The sequence below is a fragment of the Macrotis lagotis genome, chromosome 1, assembly GCF_037893015.1.
Source record: "Macrotis lagotis isolate mMagLag1 chromosome 1, bilby.v1.9.chrom.fasta, whole genome shotgun sequence".
NCBI classification, from domain to species: domain Eukaryota; kingdom Metazoa; phylum Chordata; class Mammalia; order Peramelemorphia; family Peramelidae; genus Macrotis; species Macrotis lagotis.
In genome coordinates, this window is record NC_133658.1 from 502,476,445 (window position 1) to 502,503,088 (window position 26,644).

The window sequence follows — 26,644 nt, forward strand, 5'->3', positions numbered from 1 at the left end:
CCTTGGGAAATTTGAGGAAGGATGAAAAAGTTTGACTCTACAGTAAATAATATGCTCCTTGACTCTGTTCACTTCACTCTACATAAAGCTCTATAAGAGTCTCCAGGCTTTTCTGAAAGCATTCTACTTATCATTTCTCATAATACAAAAGTATTCCATCAAAATTATAAACCACAACTTATCTGTTCATTCCCCAATTGATGGTTATTCCTTCAATTTCCAGTTCTTTGCCACCACAAAAAGATGCTATGTGTGTGTGTGTATGTGTATATATATATATACACATACACACACACACACACACACACATACACATACACACACACTCTTTTTCCATTTTCTTTTATCTCATTGAAGTGCTATTTCTGAGTCAAAGGGTATGCACAGGTTTTGGGCATAACTCCAAATTGTTCTCCAGAATAGTTGGACCAGTTCACAACTCCATTATCAGAGTATGTTTGAAACATCAATTTTCATTGAACATCCATCTTTTTTCATCTTTAGTTAGGCTCAAATTTATAGGGTAAGTCTCACTGAGTTGCATCTGGAACTCCTTTGAGGTTTGGAGCACTTTATTTTATTCCATCCTGCAGTTTATATAGGGTTATAGAATAGTTTTGTGTTATTGAGTATTAGTAAATGGATGTTCAAGGAGGATTAGCTCTTCTGGTTTGAGGTTTGCCAGCACCTTTTCAGGGATGCCAGGTGTTCTGGCACTTCACTCTCACTTATATAGCTCCAAGAGGCAGTTTAACCAGGTTGAGTGTAACTAACAGGCTACAAACCCATCTATGGATTAAGAGGGTGTCTATCCCAAGCATATGAAGACTTCCTCCCTTAAATTTCTTTTCTTGTCTTATTTACATAGTTAGCATTTCTGATAAAATATCTAATAATAATAATAATAATAATAATAATAATAATAATAATGACACCTACAGTTATTTTAAATGGAATTTTTCTTTTTATCTCTTCCTCCTGGATTTTGTTATAAAATATAGAAACACTGATAATTTATGTGGGTTTATTTGATATCTTGCAAATTTGCTAAAGTTGTTAATTTTTTCAACTAGCTTTTTAGTTGATTCCCTAGGGTTCTCTGATTATATCAGAATATCTGCAAATAGTGATAGTTTTGTTTCTTCATTGGTTGCTTCTATCATTTTTTTCTTGACCTAGGAGCTCCATAATTTGACTATAAGATTTCTAGACATTTTCTTTTTATGATCTCTTTTAGGAGGTCAAGGACAGGGAACATCTGTCCCATATAAGGCCTACAGAATCATTTGGTTTGTACCTGCCAAAGCAACCACAGGTGGGATTCAAATTTCAGTAAATCTAGGAACTTTTTAAGGGATGAATCAATTAAACTGATCAAATGTAGCTGGCTAATTTTTAAGTTGATAATTTTGTATAACCCACAAATGTTGTTCCAAATGGCCCTTGGTATACAAACAATTCCCCACTTCTGCAGGAGGTGATCACTGGATTCTTTCCATTTGTATTTTACTCTCTGGTTCAAAGATATCAGGGTAATTTTCCTTCATAATTTTTTAAAATATGATATTGAGGTTCTTTTTAAAATTATGACTTTCAGTTAATCTTCTGAGTTTGTGTGTGTGTGTGTGTGTATATATATATATATATCCCATCTCCATAGTAGTTTTTATGACCAGTTTTTTTCTTGTTGTTTATTACTAATTTTTCCAGTCTATTTCTTGACAACTTTATGTTAAAGTTGGGCTCTGTTTCTGGGATTTTTTAGGGGGGGGTTGCTTCAGGCTTTCTCACACTGTAGTTTTCAGAGCTGATTCTAGGTGTTTGGAAATTTTGTTGTTTCCAAGGTGATTTGATCCAGGAAAATGTATGCTCATTGCTCTTCTGGTCTGAGCTCTGATCATTATCCAGGGAGGATCCCTGATACCTGTTCCTTTGTGAACACACAAGTGATTTTGCTCCTCAGGGCTCCTAATCCCTTATTACTACAAGGGTTTTGCTCTACTCTGGAACTGTGACCAGAAATTGGAAGTGAGTATGGGTAATGGAATTTCCAGACAGGGCCCTGTCCTATGACCAGTTCTAGCCCTGGGGTCTCCTGTAATCTCTTTCTGACCAGTTGCATCTCTAGTTTAAGAACCCCTGAAGAAGATACTGCCTGCTGCTGTCTGCCTCCAAGTCCCACTGCTGGTATTGCCACCATGTGGGCTCTGGGCTAGCACAGACCTCAGTAACTCTTTTTCTTCCAATCTCCTAAGTTTTCTTGGACTGAAAAAATGTCCCACCCTACCCTTTAGTTGACTTTGTTGTTCTAGAATTTTGAATTGTTATCTTGAAGTTGTTTGGAGGGTAATATTAACAGAACTTGGCTGTAGTGTTTCCCCATGCTCCACCATCTTGGCCCCACTCCCAGAAGTCTGACACAAAGAATATTACCTCATTATAGGAATCTTCCCAAGTCTCTGTGCAGTTCATTTTTCATCTTTGACATCTCCCTGATCATTTCCCCTGTCCCCAAATATTTGAAATTTCTTCCCTGGTCTATACTCTCCCACTCTTCTGGTATCAATCATCTCCAGTAGCTCTATTTGTGTTGTGAGGTAGGATAAGTGATCAGTTTAAACAAAAATATCTCTGCATATGATACCCATTATAAGGTATCCATATCAACTTTATAAAGTATCTCTTGTCTCATAGAAGCTTTGATCAGTGGTGCCCCCTCCCATCACTGAAACAAGGTTACCTCTTTTTCTTCTCACTTTTCCTTTAGTCTCCTTGTTCATTCTCTCACAGACTTTCTTCTTTCTGAGAAATTATAGGAGTTATTTTCCCTTCATTGTTAGCCTCTTACTTGACTAGGATACATCGTATATTCTCTTCTATCTTTCATCCCCTTTTATGCTCTGTCCCCTTTTGTTATTAAGTTACACCATCACCACTAATAGTCATTCATACATCAACAGATTGCTGTGAGGTTTAATACAGATGTTTCAGGCCTGCTTCTTCACTGTCCCCTCTATTTTCCTTCACCCTTGCCTTCTCATGTATATTTGGAAGTAAATTTCTTGATTTACTGTTTCATTTTGTTGTTTTTACCTTGGTTGCTGTATTTATTTACTCTTCTTATATTTTTGTTATCTGGAGTGTTTGATAAGCAAATAATTTCTTCTGATCTATCTTTCTTTCTAGGGATGTTTCAAACATCATTTTTCATTGAACATCCATCTTTTTTCATCTTTAGTTAGGTTCAAATTTATAGGGTAAGTCACACTGGGCTGCATCTGGAACTCCTTTGAGGTTTGGAGCACTTTATTCTATTCCATCCTGTAGTTCATGTTGGGTTACAGAATAGTTTTGTGTTATTGAAATTTCTTTTCCTTCATATTTTAAAGTCACTGCAGAATTTGTTATTTATTAGAGGAGTTGTTCATTTTTACCATTTTGTATCTTGGAATTTGAAGCATATTTTTTTCTTTCCTGCAGGAAATCTGTGGATTAGGACTTTTTCTTTTTGTGTTCAGAATTTCTGAGCTGTTGTCTTGTATTATTTCTTCTATTATGGCATACTAGTTTTTTTGACCTGTGTATTTCTAGACTATCCATAAATTGACTCTATTGACTCTTTCTTCATAGTCAGCACATTTTGATTTTTATTGATTGCACTTTTTAGTGTTACTTTTATTTCTCTTCTTCCAGATTGTCTTCTCTTTCATGCATTTGTTTCCTCGGTTATCCTCTCTTTTGTTTCTTTAGTGAGATTTACAAACTTGTGATCAGATTCTTCTATTTTGCCAATCATTTCTGCTGTCTTGACCACAAATTTTGCTTTCATAATTCTTATTTATTTTTTAAATTAATGAAGAACATCCTGATATGGTTTCATAGGATCATGAGAATCAGCAGAATCCTCCCCTTCATCAATCATTGAAATCTTCCTTGCAGTTCTTTTTCATAGATCTTGAAATATTTTCTTTTATCTAGAGGTCATTTTCCTTTCTGTTATTAATTTCTCCCCTGTTGAATATTTACTTGTTCTTAAGTTCTGTGAGTTATTTTTTTATCCTGAGATCTTTGGTAATTTCCAAATCTTGTTTTTCTTTATTTTCCCATCCAATTTGACTGCAATATCCTATGAGATGAATCTCAAAGCTGTCTCTACCTCCTTGCATAAAATGCCATTTATGGTTCACCAACATAGGTCTTTTAACCAAGTGACTTCAAAAGCAACAGAATTGACTTCCCATAGAATCTTTGCTCTTCTCTCATATTTTTTGGAATGCCACACAGTTTTATTCTTTTTTGTTTCTCCAATTCTTGTCCAAAATCCATGATGGCAAAGTGCTACAAATTCTCACTCCTGTCATACTCTTTGCTCTTGTCACAGACTAGGCAAAGTAATGCTCTTTAGATATTTTTTAGGTTTTTGCAAGGCAATGGGTTTAAGTGACTTGCCCAAAGTCACACAGCTCAGTAATTATTAAGTGTCTGAGGTCGGATTTGAACTCAGACACTCCTGACTCCAGGGCTGGTGCTCTATCCACTGTGCCACCTAGCTGCCCCAATGCTCTTTAGATGGCTTAAGCATTGGAAAAAAGGTAAGGATGACCTTAGAAGTTGAGTACAGGGTAGCTAAGTCACACAGTGGATAGAGCACTGTCCCTGGAGTCAGGAGGACCTGAGTTCAAATCCAGATTCAGATACATAATACCTATCTAGCTGTGTAACCTTGGGCAAGTCACTTAATCCCATTGCCTTGCCAAAAAAAAAAGAAGTTGAGTACATAGATCAGTTTGTATAGTTCTGCTACTGTTTTATGAACAGATTCATAGGAAGTAGGGAGTGTTTAAAGAGTGAGCATTTTGGATATTAAAATTAGTCATATCTGCTGTTAGTTCATTTTGGTCTCATGTTTTAGGAGGGCTTGTTTTCCAGATCTTGGAGACAGCTGATATTATTTTATTTCTAGCATATAATTGGTATTTTGGGATAGGTTTAAAAGTTGTAGAATTTCAGAAATAACTAGTCTACCACATAATTAATTTTTCTAATTAATTTTTAATTCTTCCTTCAAAGGCCATTTATCAAACATAGTTTTAATTACATTATGATTAATAAAGTCTTCTTTTCTTCATTTGTTCTTGAAGATTTTGTGCCCCATTATGTGGTCAATAATTTAAACATTAAAAATGTTTTAAAATTTTTAAAAATTCAGAAAAAAATAAAGTTTTTGTCTTTCTTATTCAGTAATTACCAGATTGTTAATTCATGTTTCTAAAATTCTGTTCATATCCTTTTACTTATTTTTTTTGTTTCATGAGTCTAAATATAAAACATATACCTTGAAGTCTACCCCTGTTAGTTTTACTCTTTCTCTCTGATATTCAATTGTTTTTTCTTAAGTATATAATTGATATGCTATTAAATATATATATATATATATATATATATATACATTCATTATGTGTTTTCTTTATGGATGGTATAGTTTCTCTCCTTGTCAATTTTTTATCATATCAATCTTCATTTTATATAGTTTTGTAAGAAAGCATAATTGTTGCCCCTGCTTTTTTTTTTTAGTTCACCTGAGATGAAGAATTTTTCTCTAGATTCTCATTTTACACCTACATGGATCTTTATTTTTCAAGTATATTTCTGGGAGGGGTGTAGCAAACTACTGAATCCATCTTTCTGTTCCATTTTGCTAATACTCTTTGATTTTCTCTTGCTTTTTCTATTTAGTTCATGGTCTGTGTTATGACTTTTAATTATGGAATTCCTTCCATTTTAATCTCTTGTATGTTTCCCTCTCCCTCATTCTTGTGGCATATTTTACAAAAAAATGTAGTAAAAGAAGAGCATCTAGGTGGCACGGTGGATAGAGTATGGTCCTTGGAGTCAGGAGGAGTTGAGTTCAAATGTGACCTCGGACACTTAATAATTACCTAGCTCTGTGACCTTGGGCAAGTCACTTAACCCCATTGCTTTGCCAAAGAAAGAAAGAAACAAAGAAACAAAGAAAGAAAGTGGTAAAAGAAGAGTTTGCCTAATATTTGCAATGTACAGGAATAGAACTTGATTTAAGCATAATCTCTCAATTCTGAAACTAATACTGGAGATATGAGTAACAGAAGGAAATATCAAATACAGTGAAGACTATGACAAACCTAAAGAGTAAAATCACAAAAAGCAATAGAATCACAAGTTAAATTAAAGCCTTAGAGAAAAGACAACAGAAATAGAAAGAATTAAATAAAAGGTCCAAAATGAAATAGCAAGAAAGTGCCAATGGCTATCAATGGCAATGAATTAATACTTTACCTTAGAATTAAACCCTCTGAAAATTATAATGGGGTAAACAAAATATAACTATTTTATGAGATCACAGAAATAGTAAAACAAAATGAAACTAACCTGAAAATGGGTCAAGAAGACACAAGTCTGAAAATAATGACAAAAATAAAAGCAGGAAATCATACTTGAAAACAACTTAGATATTAGGACCAGAGGGCATAGTGAAAAATAGAAAGAATACACCAGTCCTCCTCTAAAAGAAACACTAAATTTAAAATCTAGTGCTTCTAAGTCAAAGAAAAAAGACAGCAAACGTCAAAAAAAGGCACTAAGGAGTCATAGTCAGGATCACTCAAGGCATGACAGCTCCCACTATAAAGAACTCTTGAAATATGTTATTTCAGTGGACAAAAGACTAAGACTTCAGTGAAGATAAATTTACCTAGAATAATTGAACATAATTTTATTTGCTGGGAGGGAAGTGTACCTCTAAGACATTTCAAGGAATCTTGATGAATAGACTAGCTTTAAGTAAACACTTTCAAATGGAAATGAAGGAGATGGGAAATATTTTCACTTTTTTTGTTTTAGTAAAGAATTGGAAAGTAAGGTGGTTACCAATTATTGGGAAATAATTGTATATTTTATGTTATGTTATATTATCAGAAAAAATTAGAATGATGGATACACTTGGGAAGACTTGTATGGACTGATGCAGAATAAAACAAGTACAAAGAGCACAATTTATACAATGACTATATTTTGGGGGGGGGGCTTTTACAAGGCAGTGGGGTTAAATGCAGGTCACAGAGCTAGGTAATTATTAAATGTCTGAGACCAGATTTGAATTCAGGTCCTCCTGATTCCAGGACTGGTGCTCTATCCACTGCACCACCTAGTTGCCCCGCAATGACTATAATATTTAAAATAAATACAACCTTTATTACTCTTACCAGTTCAATGGCAAATTGAGATGAGATTATAAATGAAAAACATGTATATCACCTCTTAACAGAAAAATGAAGGACTGGAGGTGTTGAGTAAAGAATATATTTTCAGACAGGACCAATATGTGGCTAATTTTGTTTGACTATTTTCATTTGTTTCAAGGTGGGTTCTTTTTAAGTAGAATGGAGTTTGGGGGCAGATAAGGGGAATAATAGTTATAATATCTTATTTAAAAAAGTGTCAATGAGCCATTTTTAAAAAACACACAAGACAATAAAAGAAATTTGGTGGGAACTGAAGTAGGATAGTTTTGGAACCAACACAAGTAATATCTTTCATATCATATTAAAAGCCTGTAATTTATAGAAAATCACAATTTCATATAAAATCCAAACTCTGAATAACAAAAATTTTAAATATTAATATTCATAGTGACTGAAATCCATCAGTAAATAAACATTGTTAAGTGTTTATTCAGGGACAATACTTGCTATTGGGGGATACAGAAAAAGGAGGTGATGCAAAAAATAGTGTTTTCCCTCAAGGAGAAAATATTCTATTAAGAAGACTACATATAAATAAGGAGTCTTATAGAAGATACACTCAAAATATATGAAGATTATATGTAAAAAGAAGACATTAGAATATGGAGGAGGTAGGGACAGGTTGGTAAAGGACCCAGATTTGAGCTGAACCTTTATTATTCGGCTCAACCTTTACATTACTTCTATTAGTACTATTTTCATTTATAATATTTTTTTTCATAAAATGATGATACCTCACATATATACTATATCTTAAAGTTTACAAAGTCTGGTCTAGGTTGACAAGGTATTCTTATGCCTATTTTACATTTGAAAAAAATGAGAAATAAAAGAGGTTAAGAGCTTTTTCATAGCATAACAATTCACACTGTCAAAACTCTAAGTTCAATTGTCTCTCCAGTAGATCATATTATCACAAATCTCAAAGGGATATTTATAAACTTCTGACCTGCAGGTACAATAACCCTTCGTTCATTTGTTGTCATGTTGGTTGATAGAATATGCTTCTCCTCCAAAAAGCTGCTATAATTCATTCCAACATTATCTTGACTGTTGACCATCTTCCCACCCTTTGTAACACTGCACTCATCAGGAGAGTTCCTAGAGAAATACAAAGTTTTTTCTTAAATTAATAAAGTATTCAAAAAGATCCTCTAAAATCATTTGGAAGAAGATGAAAGATAAGAAAAATATTAGAGGAGAGAGTTTAAAAAGTAGAGAGAAAGGAACTACAAATTAGAATCTATAAGAACAAATAATTTTATTAATAGTAATCATGTTGGTTTATTATATTTCATGATATGAAATCTTGTTTCAAAATGAACAAAGTGTCATGGCATCTATTTCTTCAAATAACTCCATTTTGAAACTATGATTTCAAAATACCAACTGTAGCAACTCATGAATTTAGGGCAAAAAGAGGAGTGACTGAATTAAGAGTTCTCATAATGGAATGATATATAAATGTTGAAATAGACATATGCTAAGAAACAGTATTAGAGGTCAAATATAAAAAAAACTTTTATTTTAGTACTATTGTAATATATATATTTGATATTCCAGCTGAAATATTCACATTGTTTTATGGAAATAGAACCAGAAAATATCACAGGAAGTAGATAAGTTGGCAAAAACTCAAACTTTTCTAGAGGTTGATCTGCAAAAACTTTTAACAACATATAACAATTTTTTTTATAAAAACTCCTAAAACAATCTTAATATAGAAAACAACCCAAATACAACCTTAAAACATCAATATGCTGCCTAGTCACAGAAAGCAAATTATGGGGCCTTTGTTCAGAATAATTGCACTCATTTGTAGAAGAGAACTCACTTAAAATCTTCATTTATTTTACTAACTGGATCCTCTGTGAAAAAAAAATGGTGAGAGCTGAAAAGTTTGAAGAAAAAACTAAAATTTTAACAGGACATCACATTTCAAGCTAACCAGAAAAAAGGAAAAGTAGTAAATGAAGGAAATAAAGATTTTCTTGGACCTTTAAACCTTCAATCTACAGAGTGCAGTTATTTGGATAGCTAGGAGGAATTATTTAAATATTTTAAGGAAATCCTTCTTAAGGGCTAGTGTTTACCTTGTTTTGGGGAAACCTTGACCTCCTGGGAAAATAACTCCCATGGTTTCAATGTTCATTTCAGTACAGGTGTCCTCAGATCAATTTTTCTAGTTCTAACCTCTCTTTTGACCTACAATCAAATATTTTCAACTATTTTTTGAACATCTCAAACTGGATATTGTTTGGACATCTTAAATCTGGTATATTTAGAACTGACCTTTTAAACTTTTCCTTCTTCCTGCTTTCCCTATTACTATTGAAAGCAAAATCATTCTGGTAGTTAGGCTTGTAACTTCTTGACTCCTAACTTTCAGCCCTCATCTGTAATAAAATGTCAAATCCTGTAGATTCAACTTCCACATTTTTCATATGCATCCCCTTCTATCATTTGATGATACCACCAGAGACTTTCATCACATCATGATTGTACAATTGCAATAAATTTCTGCTACAAGTCTCTTTCTACTCCAGTCTATTGTCCACTCAGCTATCAAAATGATCTTCCTTGCTATTCTACTGTAAGAAATGATGAGCAGGATATTCTCAGTAAAACTTGGAGGGACTTGCAGATATAATGTGAATTGTACTATATATAGATACAATGTGAATTGTACTGTATATAGAGTAACAGCAATATTGTGGAACGGTCAGCTGTGAATGACTTAGCCTTTCTCAGCAGTGCTGTGACCTCTGAAGAACTTATGGTAAAGAATCCTATCCATTCCTAGAATGAGAAAACTGAAGCATACTTTCTTTAAAACTTTATTTTTCTTGAACTTTCTACTTTTGGGGAGGGAAGATGTTTTCTTTCACAGAATAACTGTTGTGAAAATGTTTTTCAAGACTACATTTTTAATCTGTGTCAGGTTGCTTGCTTTCTCAAGGGGGTAGAAGGTGGGAGGAAGGAAGAGAATTTGGGACTCAAAGTTTTGAAGGTGAATGTTGAAGCAAGTTTTTCCATGTAGCCTGGAAAAATAAAATTCAAAAAAAAAGTAACAAAATAAAAATAATTATAAAAAAGCAAAAAAAATTATTTTTCCAAAGTACAGTGATCATGCCACCCTCATTCAATAAATGTTGAGAGCTCTTCATTACCAGACTCAACTGTAAAGTCATCTTTTTAATTTTTAAAGCTCTTAACAGCCTACTTCTTACATTTTCAGTCTTCTTACTTTTTATTACTCTCCACTGGCCTATGATCCAGTGTCATTGGCCTTCTTGTTGTTCCTTATGCATAGTCTTCCATCTCTAGACTCCATGCCCTCTCACTAACTCTTTTAGGCTTTGAATTCTCTTCCTCCTCATCTCCATTTTCAGACTTCTCAGGTTTCCTTCAAGTCTCAGCTAAAATTCTACCATCCACAAAAAAAAACAACTTTCTTCAGTTACCTTCAATACTAGTGCTTTACCTTTGAGATTATCTGCAATTTATCATATATATATGCATATATATATATATATCTTGTTTACAAACATAGGATTTTGCAAGTTGTCTCCCTGAAAGCAAAGACTCTTATCACCTTTTTTTCATTCTCTAACATGTTATTAACCTTAAAACTTTGTTTTTTGAGAAAGAACTTCTTTTTGAATCAGGAAAACATTTTTTAGGAAATTATTTCTATATAGCACCAAAGTTGAGAAAATGAGTACAACTTTTCAAAATTAATATCAAAATTATCTCAGGTTACTCAGAAGAAAAAAACTGATATTCATTCCACAATATTGTTTAAGGTTTGGGTTGCGTTTCTTGAGTAAAATGGAGCTCACCTTTGTGTCTGTATCCCAATTATTACATGCCTAATTGCTTAAAGTGCTGGTCTTGTCTAGAACATCTGAATAGTTCAAGCTTGTAGTTATTATTCTAGACTTAGTTTTTTTTTAACTCACCAATGTCTGAGTACTAAATCTAGTAGTGCCATGATTTCAAAAACAAAACGGTAAAGCATGCTTGAAAAGTTTATAATTTCAGGGCAAGTTAATTCACCATCTTGATTCTGGAAAAATTAAAATGAACTTTCCTTTTGGTCCAAGAAAAGATCTTAAACTTACTCTTCTTTTGTGACCTTTTTTCTAGGGTTGCTAGTGATAATACCCTAGGCAAATATTTTGATAGATAAAACTTTTCTCTCTATAGAAAACATTTTATCTGTTGTTACATCATTCTATAATACACTTCCAACAGAACATGTAACTACAAGGAGTGTTTGTTGCATGACTATACAGAATACCTCCTGAATTGGCAAACATTTTTATTTTGCTCATCTCTTCTTGTATCATAGGTTGAGGCATATTTCTACTCTTTCAGTACCTGCCAATTGTATACCAACTGAGGGCATCAAATGTAGCAAGGATACTATCCTTTGAAGAGTATAACTTAAATGAACATTATGGTCATCTTCCAAAAAAACAGCACTTGTAGATCTAAGTGATTCTTTTCAGCCTCTTTGAGCTGAATTCCAGATGTGTTTAGTAGACTTCCCTAGTAATATTCATCTTTTGCCTAATATGGATAACCTTGGAGGGTGCTTACAAAGTGATATGAGTTGCCTGACTTACATCATAGTGATCATTATGCCTATGGGTCAGGGTTTTAAAGCATGCCTTTTTTAAAGGATAGAATTATTTTCATCCCAGTTTATTCATTACTGACTGGTTTAAGGGTGGTCACAAGCTTACACAAATACTCTAGAAACTAATGAACAATATATACAGAGCCTAGAAATAAAAAACAGAAGAATGATTCTTAAATAGAATACTTTAAAGAATAATGTATTTAATGTGTAATGAAACATAATGAAAAAACTGTCATTATTCTGATCATTATTAATCATTATTTAAAAGTTGAAGCATGGGTAGTCTTCCATGTCAGTGTTCTTGTATCTGCTAATACAGTATACTACTAATATAGATGCTGTTTAAAATAATGAAGTAGCACAGGAAAAACTTTTTGAGAAGAAATTTTTTATTATGCACAATCTTTCATGCCATGCCATCACTTTTTTAAACAATCTAAACCATAAATTTTGTTTTCAAATGATAAATATTAGTCATCCAGTTAGCTTAAACTATATCTAGAACAAAAATATATCAACTCTTAAAATTTTTGTATTAAGGAAATTAATGCATCTTTAAGTGATGAATTTCTAATATCATCATTTTTCTTTATTAGTGTTTATAGAATAAAATATTGTAGTTTTCTATTAGTTACTTGTAAAAATAGTATTTTATTTGGAGTAAAATATCTGAGCCTCAGATAAGAGGTTTTCTTTTTAGCCAAACTTTATTTTTGCTAATAACCTTTTGGCAAGACATCTTATAAAATGTTAAAAATATTCCAGTGTATGACTATGAATACAATACTGGTCTTAAAATGAGGAAGAAACATCTTAAGTTCTACCTTGAATTATACTGGCTGTGCAAACCTGGGCAAATCATTTAATCTCTCAAGGATCTAAATAACTCTATAAGTTGCAGAGAAGGTTCTAACCTTCACTGGTGGAGGGATTTTCCCCATCTGGAGTTCTCTGTATCAGTGAAATCACAGGTCCACTTCCTATTTTGAAAGTTATTGGAGCTTCTAATCCTAAACTCAAGCTAATTTTTCTCATTTTTTGTTCCAATTTATGATGAGCACAATATAATGGTTATGATTCCCCTCAACTCAGAGGAGATAAGTATATAAATATGGTGGTTTGGAGAAATTTTTTTCTTTATCTGTTCTAATCTATGATCTTATGAATTTTATTTGTACCATCCTAAAAAGAAGCATAAGAAAGGATGGCACAAAAATATAAGGAATCATAGGACCAATCTCATAGCAATTCTGTTAGACTGAATTCTGTGATTCTCCAGGATTCCACTAAGGCAACATGAAGGAGTATGACTACTGTTTTGGTTGCATAAGTTTCTAGACTATCAGATCATGGCAAAAGTTATAAGCTGAGGAAGGGATAAAAAAAAGTTTCTTAAGTTTTTATGATGAGAAGGTTGTATTTTGATAATAGCTAACATTAATATATTGTCCTAAGGTTAGCAAAAGGTTTTATATGCATTATTTCATTTGATATTCACAATAACCTGTGAGTTTGTTGTTATCAACACCAAAAGAGATTGTTAAATGCACAGCTACTAAGTGTCAGAAGTGGCATTATGGACTTCAATATTTTATTCACTGAGCCACCTAGATGTTATTAGCTATTATGAGTATCCTGATTGTGTTCAAGGGAGAATTTGATATAAAACTCAAATATAATAATTCTAAATTATTTAATGAGCCTAAAATAACTCATTTCAAGCAGTCTTTATGAGAGTTAAGCACAAATGAATCATGAACATATAAGTATTTTCTCTTAAAATACTCTGAAAATTTTAACTTAATGGGGAAAAAGCACTTAAGGAAAAAATGAATTGAGAATTTTACCAAAGTTCAAGTGTGAAGTGAAAAAGCATTTTTTGTCAAACCCTAGCTTTTTTAAAAGCATTATGAAGTTTTAGAGTTAAAAGATACTTTATTCCCATGTACACAGCAATCAGCTGCCTAAATCTCTCCTACCAATAAATATCTGTCTCATTTTAATAGATCTATATAAATAATTTGATATTATCTTACTTATTCAAACAACCTTAAATAGGACAAAGTGTATCACTGTCATGAGAAAGGCTCCCTCTTTTTTCAAGATGATAAAAACCACCTATCCAGTGGGAGGTACTTCCAATTGTCAGGAAAAAAAAATAATTACTACTCAAAAGTTGTTCAAAGATCAGAAAATTATTAGAGGAAAACTCAAAACAATTTTTCTAAACTAACCTAACCCCTTCCCTTTCATCCTTAGTTCCATCTTTTCCTATACACTATAGAAACTAACTAAAAATGGGTACCCAAGCTCATACATCTTCACACACACACACATACACACACACACACACACACACACACACACACACACTTTTTAATAATTCCTTCTTGTCAACCTGGATCCATCATACGTAAACAAAATATAATTTTAAAAACCATTCCTTCAACTCTTTTGCCATTAGAAACTAACGTATTATTGTTATCCTTCTCTCCACAGTTAATACTCTTGAAAGATTATCTAACCCTACTGTCTCTGCTTTATCAATACCCATATTTTCCTCAGCATTTTACCATCTATCTGTTATGCTGTTTTACTGAAGGACAGCTAGGTGGCACAGAGCATAAAGCACTGACCTTGGGGTCAGGAGGACCTGAGTTCAAATCCACCTCAGAGACTTGACTCTTCCTAGTTTTGTGACCTTGGACAAGTCACCTAACTCTGCCTCACATCCAGGGTCATCTCCAGTCATCCTGATTCATATCTGGCCACTGGACCCAGATGGCTCTGGAGGAGAAAGTGAGGTTGGTGACTTAGCATAGCATCCCCTTACTCAAATACAGTTCGTGTGCTTATCATGGCATCACCTCCCTGATGTAATGATCTTCTTCAAGGATGAAGGACAAAAATATCATCACCATCATCATCATCATCACCTTTTTTTTTTGCAAGGCAAATGGGGTTAAGTGGCTTGCCCAAGGCCACACAGATAGGTAATTATTAAGTGTCTGAAGTTGGATTTGAACTCAGGTACTCCTGACTCCAGGGCCAGTGCTCTATCCACTGTGCCACCTAACTGCCCCCATCATCATCATTTTACTGAAACTGTTCTTTCAAAGATCACCATTGGCCTTCTGACTGTAGAAGATAACTTTTATCATCTCTAACCTTAAATACTTGATACTTTTGACACTTCTGAATACAATGACCTTTTCAAATATAACACTCTCTAGGTTCTCCTTCCACTTTAATCACTTTTCTTACTCTTTCCAACTTCCTGTCATATCTTCAGCTCCTTAAGTTAGGAGGGTCCCAAATATTTCTGTGTTTCTTCCTGTTTCATTATTTTACTATAAATTGTCCTTACTCAATTTCAGTCATTCCCACAGCTTCAGTTATTGCTTCTATGCAGTTGATTTATAAATCTCAATCTCTAGATCTACTCTCTTTCTTGACCACCAAACCCCCATCTCTAATAGGCTAAAAATTTTATACCTAGGTATCCCACCCAAATCAAGATTTTCAAACCAAAGTCTATTACCAAAATAGTTCAATTTTCCTTAACAAGTCAATTACTAAAAGTTCCATTCAATCAGCAGCCCACATTTGAAATGTTGAGATCATCTTTGACTTTTTTTCTCCTTCATGTCTCCTATCCAAACTAATTATCAAATCCTTTTGTTTCTGTGTACAATTTCTTTGCCCATATAGATCCACATAAGTCTGTCTTGATGGGAAGGTAAATTTGGATATCTGGAGAGTCTTTTTTCCAAGAACTTTGATTTTTGAAAGTAAGGAAAACAGGATGATGAGGTAGAGCCTGGTAATTCTGCTCTCTTCAGAGAGATAGGAATACAAGACTAGATTTATATCATCTGCTCCCTTAAGTATTTGATGTGGCATTGAGTAATCAATCTCCACCAATGAGGAGTAGAGTCTCATAAAAATGTCCCTTTAAAGCAGGGATTATATTTCTTTTATATCACCCTTTTTCAGCAATCACCTTAGTATAGATTCTTATCGATATCTTGGATTGTTACAGTTAACATTTTAATGAGTCTTTTTAAACCTACTTATTATCTCTTTACTTCATTCTTTACACCACTGGAAATCTAATCTTTTTTAAACATAGTCCAAATTGTGGAACTTCAGGAGTTCCGGAAAAAAATTCTTTTGTCAGATATTCAAGAATTTCTAAATTCTGGAACCATACAACCTTTCCTTCTTCATTTCAGACTATGGGAATAATCTTCCCCTATTTCATCCTTAGACAAAACAGATTACCTGCTGTCCCTCAAAAAATGAAAGATATTTTCTGTCTTTGCTCAATATATCCCTTAGATATAGAATATCCTTCCTTCTTTTTCTTAGTTCAATTTAAAATTACACCCTTATCCAAATCAGTTGATTTTTTTTTTTGCAAGGCAAGTGGGGTTAAGTGGCTTGCCCAAAGCCTCACGGCTAGGTAATTGTTAAGTGTCTGAGGTCGGATTTGAACCCAGGTGCTCCTGACTCCAGGGCCGGTGCTCTATCCACTGTGCCACCTAGCCACCCCCACCTTTATCCAAATCAAATGCCACATTGGCTGCCTTCAGTTGGTTGTCTTTTCTTTCCACATTCAAAAAAAAAAGAGAATGGGGAAAGGATTATAAATGAAACTAAAACTCTCTAATATGTTGTTGTCAGGGTAAGACAATCAGAGTATCTCAATGATTAAGGCAGGTGAGAAAAAAAAGAAGCAAGGAGGCCCTTTTAGAAAGTCAAAAAAAATCAATCTGGGAGGGGAAGACCCTTGAGCTGTTGAGTCAAGTAATTACTCTTTGAATTCACTCTAAACCAATCATGTATTTTGGGACATGTAAACTCCAAGAAAAAAAATCTTACTAGGCCTTTGGGAGGAGCACCCATAAGTATGAGAAGAAAAGAAAAGAAAGAGATCAAGAGAGAAGAAGAAGAAGAAGAAGAAGAAGAAGAAGAAGAAGAAGAAGAAGAAGAAGAAGAAAGAGAAGAAGGAGAAGAAAGAAGGAGAAGGAGGAGAGAAAGAGAGAGAAAGAGGCTGCTGAGCCCCACTTTGATGCTCTTATTCACAGAAGTTATTTGTCCTTTCTCCAAGAAGGCCATGATATCAGAAGCCCTGACCAGCAAGTGAGTTGGATTTAAGTGAGGGGGTGCTGTGCAAAGTAACCAGCCTTACTTTTACAACTGGAGATGACCCTAGATGCAGTGGGAGACCTTGGCCTTTTTAAGCTAGGTCTTTCCCAGGTCACAGTTTAAATGAAATAATTTCCATTCACTCATTAAGGTTTTCTCAGAATTTCTGACCAAAATAGAAAGAATTGCTATTTGAATTTACTCTGAAACAACCAGGGCCAAAAGGATAACCAAGTGGGTTTAAACTGAGGTACATTGTTAACCAATTGAGGAGAGCCAAAGTGATTGGGAGCCTGTAAATCCCAAGATATACTAGGCCTTTGAGCAGAGTATCCACAAGTTTGAGAAGAAAAGGAGGAAAAGAAAGAAAGAAAGAAAGAAAGAAAGAAAGAAAGAAAGAAAGAAAGAAAGAAAGAAAGAAAGAAAGAAAGAAGGAAGGAAGGAAGGAAGGAAGGAAGGAAGGAAGGAAGGAAGGAAGAGAGGGAAGGAAGGAAGGAAGGAAGAGAGGGAGAAAGAAAGAAAGAAAGAAAGAAAGAAAGAAAGAAAGAAAGAAAGAAAGAAAGAAAGAAAGAAAGAAAGAAAGAAAGAAAGAAAGACCTGTGTAGACCAACTTGATAGCTTTCAGACTGCTCCTCTTACAGTTTCGTCTCTCTCTCTCTCTCTTGCCTAACCTAATGAATGAATGGATATTGCCTTAGTCAAACTGTTCCCCGGGGAAAAGCCTAGGTCTCTCACTTCTTTCAAGGCCATCTCCAGTTGTCCTGATCCACATCTGGCCACTGATCCCAGATGACTCTAGAGGAGAAAGTAAGACAGGTGACTTTGTCCAGGACTACCTCACTTAAATCCAACTCACTTGCATGACTTGGTATCACCTCCTTGATATCATGTTCTTCTAGAATTAAGGTTTGGCTGCTAGAGAGTGTCTAAAATATTTTTTAACTCTTAGTAGAATCATGTGTCTCTAAACTTTCCTACAGGAATGAATGTTATGTTTTGTCGAGAATCTTTTTTTTAATTCTATTGGTATAATAATTTGATTTTTATTGTGTTTGTTGTTAATATGTTTTATTATGTTTATTGTCTATTATCAAACCAACCCTGGATACCCTGTATGAATTCAACCTAGTCATATTATGCATTCTTTTTAAATATGTTCATCTCTCCTCTTTTTAAAAATATTTTTGTATCAATATTTCTTAGGGATATTGTCCTATAGTTTTCTTTTTTCTTCTTTGTATCTTTCCTATTTAGGTAGCAAGACCCTGTTTAAATATCATAAAAGGAACTATATAAGATGCTTTGCCTATTTTTGCAAACAATTTTTGTCATTTTAAAATTGTTATTTGAATATTTGATAGAATATAAATCCATTTGGTTCTCCATTTTGTTTCTGAGCTAATTCACTTTTTGCTTCTTCAATTCCTTTTTTTCTAAAATTAGGTTATTTGAATTCTTTGTTTCTTGGTATGCTTATATGGGCATTTTATATATTTGTAAATATTTATCCATTTCACCTAAGAGAATTGTTTTGTTGACATATAATAGAACAAAATGATTATTAAAATTTTTTATTTCATTAATATTGACTAAATTTTTCACTTTTATTTTTAATTTTGGCAATTTGGTTACCTTCTCTTTTTAATAAAATATAATAGATGATTATTTTCCTTTCAATAATTTTTTAATAAAAAATATAGTGCTAATTCTTTTTTGCTGTGTTATATTAAATCTTCTATTTTAGAATTTTTATTTTAGTGTTCAATTGTGTTTCATTTATTGCTTTTCTAGCAACAATTTTTTTGTTGTATAGTATACCTATTTTGCTGTACAGTTTATTTGTTGTACAGTATACCTGTTTTATTGATCCTTTCTTTCTTTTGGTAATGAAAATGCTAAGAGATGTAATTATCCTCGGTGAACTCTGGCTGCTATGCCAAAATTTTTTTATAATGAATCATTGTTTTCATTTTTTTTTTACAAAAGTATCTGGTTTCCATTATTTGTTCATTGACTCACCAGCTTTTTAAGAATAAAATAAGTCCTCATTTAAGTTTGAATTCTTTCTTCAAAACTCCTTTGTTGATTATAATTTTATTCTCATGTGGTCAATACAGAATATGTTTAATATTTTGACTTTCTAGCTCTTAATTTTGGGACTTTATGCCATAGAACCTAGTCAATTTTTATAAAGGTGTTTTCTATTCAGCAATTGGCAGATATCTGTCATATCTATTGTTTCTAAAATTCTGTTAAGCTACATAACTTCTTTCTTGTCTTTTTATTTGATTTGTCAAAAAGATATATTGAAGTCTCATATTATTAAATTGTTGCTTTTTCCCTATAATTCAATTAATGTTTCATTTAAGAATTTAGATGCTGGGTCATTGGTACTTATATGTTAAATATTGATATTGTTTCTTTACCAATAGTACCTTAAAAATAGCAAAATTTCCCTTTTTAAACTCTTTTAGCTTTTTTTTTGCCTTGTCTGAGATCATGATTTTTTACCTCTTGAATTTTAGTTTCTTCTGAACCACACTAAAGCCTCCTCCAGTTCATCATTTTAATTCTGCATTAAATTCTATGCCAACTCTATTGAAAGTGTATTGTAAACATTGTGTTGGATTCTGCTATCCTTTTCCTTTCCCTTTTGCTCACCCCATTCATGTTCACAGCTGCAATAGTTAATTTCCTTCCATTATAACCTCATAATTTTCCTCTTTGCTTCCATCCCCTTATTTACTAATGAGAAGATAATAATCAACACGAATGGTATGCAACTGAAACAATATCTCTCTTAACCCTAATCCAGGTCATCCAGGTCACATCACTGGTTGTTACCTTTCCCTCGAAATCTCTGACTCTCAACCTCCACATCGAAAATGACTCCCCTTTAAGGTCTATGGGATGACTGGTGAGTTTCTGTCAGAAACTGCCAACTCATGAGAAGCCCCAGCCAGGTTGCTCATTTAACGTCCAGCTCACTATCTGCTCTACTCCACCTACATGCTACCTGCTTTGACCCTCAATGGGTTTCCTCTTCCTTAACTCTTCCAGGGTCCTCTGTGTTTTGTCTTTGTAAGTTGGTATTGGATTTTCAACATTTAGCAGATACTTGGGACAAAATAAGTAGATAACAAATATTGTCTATCTATCCTTTTTATGATACAACCTCCAAAACAGAAGTTTATTTTGACTATTTCTTCCTCAATTTTATCCCCCCCCCTCAAACATGACTGTCTCCTCTTTGTCATTATTTGTTTTGCTGTTTAGTTTAATATATTTCTACTATATTTATCTGTATAATTCAGTGTGATCAATATTTTATCCAGTTGAGACAAGTGTGAGGTACATGTGATACCTGTCGGTATTGAGTAAACCTGCAGGGTAGAGTTCATAGTTTCATTGAGTTAGGAAAGCCCATCCACTATGGCAAGGCAGTAATGCAGGAGAGGAAAAATGTCTCATGCATTTCTAGATCATAATAACTGTTCCTAAGAGGTGAGGCATGTTTCATCATTTGTATTTATGGCTCATCCTGGCATTGATCAGAATTCTTGTCTTTCAAAATTGTTTTCCATTAGAAGCTATTTTAATTATTTTCTGAATTCTGTTTGTTGTGGCTGTTTTTGAGTCATTTCAGTCAAATCTTGCTTTGCTTTTTTTTAATACCATTCAAAGTTTTCTAGGCAAAGATACTGAAGGGATTTGCCATTTCCTTCTCCAGATCATTTTGCAGATAATAAACTGAGTCAAACATATATTCCTAACTCCAGGCCAATATTCTATTCACTGTGCCACTTAGCACTATTGTAAAAAGGAATTTTGCTCTCTTTTATTTCTAAATCATTAGGATTCAAGAACAGTGGGGGGGGCAACTATTTCAGATCCTAGATCTAGATCTTGATATAAAATATTATGGTAATTCCAAAAAAGAAAAGATTGTTAAGAGATAACATCTACATTTGGAGATTTCTGCAAGACTGACAGCCATCCCCAGAATCTCCCTTCTTTAATGAAACTTAGTCCTATTGCCTTTTTCTTCTTTTATTGATTAGACCTGGGCTGCTATTTCTTTCTGGCTCAATTCTTATATTCTCATTCTTTCCACCTGTCAGACCCACAGATTATGTTAATGATTTTGAAATAGTTTTCTTTTTTTACATAGAAGGTCTTGGGGCAGCTGGGCGGTACAGTGGATAGAGCACCAACTCTTGAGTCAGGAGGACCTGAGTTCAAATGTGACTTCAGACACTTAGTAATTACCTATCTGTGTGACCTTGGGAAAGTCATTTAATCTCCCATTGCAAAAACCAAAAATTAAATAAGTAGAAGGCTTTCAGGGTGCAGAAAATTTCTCTCATCCAATGCCTGTGATTGATTCAAGAAGATGCATCAACCTGTACACATGAAGTTCTCTTTGATTTGAGTTTTAAAGAATGAGAAAATCATCTTTATACATCTATGATTTTTTTATGCTTCAAAGTTCCTTTTCTGTGTGTCAGCAAAACTGTTCTATACTTCATTCATTTTGATATTTTAAGTATTTTTTTTACTTCTTCACTTCTTTGGAAATTTCCTAGACCAGTGTCAAAAGTAACATTATTTTAATTAAGAACTTTTTATAAAAAGTCATTGTGAATGTTGAACAATTAGAAGTGAGAATCGGGTAGCACACTTCCATTGAACAGTCAGATTCCTGTCAAAGCTGAACTTTAGATAAACCAGGATGCAAAGTAAAGGACAGAATTTGAAATAGATGGCTGGCATCTGTGGTGTTAGATAAGTAATGCCTAATTAGTCACCTTATGTGAATATTATAAACAAGTCATTTTTGAGGTGAAACTGATTTAAATTAAAGGCTCTTATCAGTGAGAGGGGAGATGAGGTAGGTCTTTAACCTTAACATCAGTCAAGGGACAAATTAATTACCATTTCAGCAGAACTTCTTCATTAGAATCCTACAAGCAAGCATTCAGATTTAATCAACAGCATTTGGGATAGGGGAGAGGAGAAAATGCTGCCATACAAATGTAAGAAGGTTATAGTAAAAGTGACTTTTTCCCCCTCAAAACAAGAAGGCAACTGTGCAAAGGATTTCTGTTCTGTTTTATTTCTGAGTCACCAGAATTCTAGACTGGAAGTAGCGGAAAAGTTATTTCAAATGCTGCCCCCTTGAGTAGAAGAGAGCTCAGCATTGATTTATATTGATGCTCCAGGTACCAGGAGAAATCTTAAATATGTAATGTCAGGCCACAAGCTAATTTTGCCCTTGTTAAATATTCTTCAGCACCTAGAATTTGAACTTCTTTCCAGTCTCATACTCACTTTCCTTTCCTCTCTAAAATAAAGATGGAAGAATTAACTACATAGTTCATTGCCAACCCCCTTATAGAATTAATCTTTTGTTCCTAAAAGTAGAATCTTGGTACTTCATTCATTCATTAATGTCTCTCTTTCTCAACATGGGGATATCAAAGAGTGTTCTGTCTCTTGGGAATTGGGGAATGCTTCATTCTCACTTATTCTTATGTTATAATAGGATATCATTTATATCTTATTTCTGTTCCATATCATGGTGGGGAGTTGACATGGAGCTCTCCAAGGTTGTTAGCAGATCATAATCTGGTAGATTCTACCAACCTGGGGAAACTTCATAGGGATCACAGAATTTAAAAATAGAAGAAACTTTAGAGATCATATTTTCCAATTTGTTCATTTTACATATGAAAAATCTGAGGATCTTGAGAGAGAGAGAATTGGCAAACTCAAAGTTAAATATCTACAAAGTGGCAGGGCCCAGAACCTCTGTATCTAAATACCCTTCTCTTTCTCTTGAAATTTCAACAAGAACTCAGTGAGGAACTAGGTGTATGTTGCTCTCTAGGGACCAGTTTTTGGAGGGTTTTTTTTAAGTTTGGAAAGACTCAATACCAGGATAAAAACAAGGTGATTAACTTTTTTCTTCTTCTTATACAATATATTTAACAGATCAAACAACATGTTTATGTTAACCCAAGAGATCAATTAGCCATAGTTTTTAAAACAATCCTAAAATCAGCAAATGAAGCACAAAAGAAAACTACTCAAAATAAGTACAAAGAAAAAACATCAGGGAGATGAATGGAATTGAAAATAAAACAATCTCCAATGAATAAAATGAATGTGAAATTAAGGATCTCTAATGGAAAGAGCCCTGGGAATGGAATCAAGTAGACCTGAGTTCACATCTGGCTTCAGATACTGTGTGACCCTGGGCAAGTCACTTCACCTCTCTTTGCCTTAATCTATCAGAGAAGGAAATGGCAAACCTCTCCAGTATCTTTGCCAAGAAAACTCAAAATGGGATCACAAAGAATTAGACACAATTGAAACAACTGAACAACAAGCTTCCTTCCTACTCTAACATCCTCTAAGAAAAATTATAAAGTATTGTCCGAAGAACTATAAAAATTCACAGAAATCTTAGAGTCACTCTACCCAAGGGGGACCATTTTCCTATATTTCAGTCCCACAGGTATGGTAAGTAGTTTACCATTGTAGTTTTGTGCAAGTTCCTGTCCATCTCTGGGCTTCAATCATAAAAATAAAGTGGTCAGACTTGATATCTAAAATCCTTTCTGATTTTGTCTAAATAGGATAAGATTCCTACCAATCTACTACACCATGATAAACTCAGGCTCCCTCATTGGTTATTAAGCTCCTAATGATTTCATGTCTTCCAGAAGAATCTGCATAATTGCTTTTGGGGAGGATATTCTAGAGGGAATTTGGGTCCAGATTTGATCACAAGATTTCTAAGACCCCTCTGCCAAAGAAGACCACAAGAAGGTAATTAATTTTTAAGCCACATATAATCTTAAAGACCATTCCTAGGGGCAGCTAGGTAGATGGTGCAGTGGATAGAGTGCTAGCCCTGGGTCAGGAAGACCTGATTTCAAATCTGATCTCAGACACTTAATTACCTAGCTGTGTGATCTTGGGCAAAACACAACCCCATTGCCTTGCAAGGGGGGAAAAAGATCATTCTTTGACTTATAGAAAAACTTTGATCTTTATCATTTTTTTCACCAATATTGATTAAATCAAATCTTTGAAATATTTAAGTTAGAAAGCTAGGAACACCATACATAACAATTAGACATGCTAAAGGTGAGATGGTTATAAAATGGAGAGTGGGATTAACTGATGAGGTCCTTCTGGTTGTAAATATTTTAGTTTTTCAATGAAGAAAAGGATGAAATTCATTGAAACCTTTCAAATTTTTTTCATAACAAACTGAAAATCTGATAAACCAAAATTGTTTTACTTCACAGGTCAAAATTCTTATTATCGGGGGAAGCTAGGTGGTGTAGTGGATAAAGCACCGGCCTTGGAGTCAGGAGTACCTGAGTTCAAATGCAACCTCAGACACTTAATCATTACCTAGCTGTGTGGCCTTGGGCAAGCCACTTAACCCCATTGCCTTGCAAAAACAAAACAAAAAAACTAAAAACTCTTATTATCCCACTCGCTAAGTTCACTGGTCTGACACTGCAGCTAAAATACTGCACATATATAAATACATTTACTTAGAGAAGAAAACATATATGTTGCCATCTGACAACACTGGATTTATTTAATATTATAAAATAAAATGACAATTGTAAATGATTATTCAATAGAAGAGAACTACTTATTATCCATTAAGATATAACTAATTATGGTAGACCATAATGACTTGAGAATGAATCTACAAGTGGAGATTAGTTTCCACTATTATTTATTGTCCTTCAGTAATTTCTTAAACTATCATTTCATGCTTTAATTCTTTGGTCTAATGAAATAATTTCTGTAATCAAGTGAAAAATTAGTGGATATACAAGTAGCAGTAAAGTCCAATCTATTTGGAAACTACCCAGAGTTTAGTATGGATTCTTTATCTTTGATGAAGTAAACTGAGGAAAAATTTTAGACTATTCAATTTCTTAATGAGGAATTTCAAATTCTGTCTTTGATGTAACCCTCCAAGTGACCATGGGTAAGCAGTTTCCTCATCTGTAAAATGCCTGAAGGAGGGTCCTGTAGGTCTATTTGAACTCTAGATCCCTGAGGTTACAATGAACTTTTTAAAGTGACACTGTGGTACACTAAAAACCAAGAGGGATTTGGACATGAGTTGAAATTCTACCTTTATGATATTGGGCAAGTCAACCTCTCAGCTAAATGAGGGTGTTGAAAGTCTTTTACACAAACAAAACCAAATGCAGCTAAATTTAGAAGAGAAGTAGGAAGTTTGGGAAATATTTTTGCAGCAAGTTTCTCAGTTAAAGTTCTCATTTCTATGATATGTAGGGAACCAGTTCAAATTTATAAGGATAAGAACTATTTCTCAATTGATAAATTGTCAAAGAAAAAGAATAGGCAGTTTTCAAAGGGAAAACAATCCAAGTTATCAACAGCCATACAAAAACTGCTCTAAATCCTTAAATTTATCTTTAAAATTATAAAATTAAATAAAAGATTTAAACTCAATGGACTTAAATGTTCTTTCTAACTGTATATCATTGAACCCAATGAGACTATGCTACAATTATGAAATGATGGCTTATATTATATATAAGATACAACTGGATTAAAAAATGCAGTGAATTTTAAAGTTTGGTATGCAAGTCACGATACCTTACCAGTTGGCCTATAATATAGGTTCGTCTTTCCTTCTTATTTTATTATTTGTATGGAAAATGTAGCAAATGTGAATGGCTTACTTTTATAAGCATATTAAGGATAAAGTTGTAGAATAAAGTTAGTTGGGAAACAAGGTCTTTCCCAAACCATTCAACTTTTTTCTTTGTGAATTTTAAGACTCAAAATCACAAAGACAGCTTTTAAACCCAACTCTTTATAAACTAGCACCTGAGTGCTAGACATTGACTTAATAAATGCTTAGTGAGTAACTGACAATGAAGGACACAATATAAATATTTTAAAGCCATCCCAAATTCACTCTTCTACATATTAGATTCATTAGTTTTATGGAAAAATTTTGTTCAAGGAACCCTAATAATGAATTTTTTCTGTATAGAAAATATCATGTAGTGGATAGCTGGGGAGATATGATTCTCTACACATATATTTCCTCCCTAAATCTCAGAAAAATCTTTCACAGGAATTTTCCTTTGAAGACAGTTACTATCAAAACAAATTTAACTCATACTGGTAAAATGCTTTGCTATCATTGGATAACTCTTTTTTTTAACAACAATTTGTCAAAATCCCAAGCCATTTTATAAAAACTGATCAGTTTCACATCTTTGCTAAGGAAAATTAATGCCTGTTAAGGACTCATTTTATGTAAAGCAAAGTGAAGCATCTAAAGGTCACTTGTGAAACCAAATTCACTACAAACAAATTTAAATATAGGTTGTCCTTTAGACATAAAGGTTTTAGTTACTTGCCTTACAGATACCTTGAGTCACAAAATCCTTAGTGTAATAACTCTCTCTGGGCTATTTGTCCCTAATTTTACAATCATGAGTTTGCAATTGGATCCCAAGGAAAAACTCCAGACTCAGATTTTAGA

At 33.5% G+C, this 26,644-nt stretch overlaps 1 protein-coding gene and 1 long non-coding RNA gene across 4 annotated transcripts in view; one reads left to right on the forward strand and one right to left on the reverse strand.

The window, feature by feature from the left end:
* LOC141506861 (uncharacterized) overlaps positions 1 to 26,644 on the forward strand; it is a 102,832-nt gene that overhangs the window by 61,430 nt on the left and 14,758 nt on the right. The window lies entirely within an intron of this gene.
* The window catches only part of ERG (ETS transcription factor ERG), a 124,266-nt gene that overhangs the window by 29,824 nt on the left and 67,798 nt on the right, over positions 1 to 26,644 (reverse strand). For all 3 annotated transcript variants that reach the window (XM_074214004.1, XM_074214003.1, XM_074214005.1), the window contains exon 3: positions 8,230 to 8,381. In XM_074214004.1, coding sequence (XP_074070105.1) covers positions 8,230 to 8,381 — 152 coding nt within the window. The remainder of the gene's footprint in view (positions 1 to 8,229; positions 8,382 to 26,644) is intronic.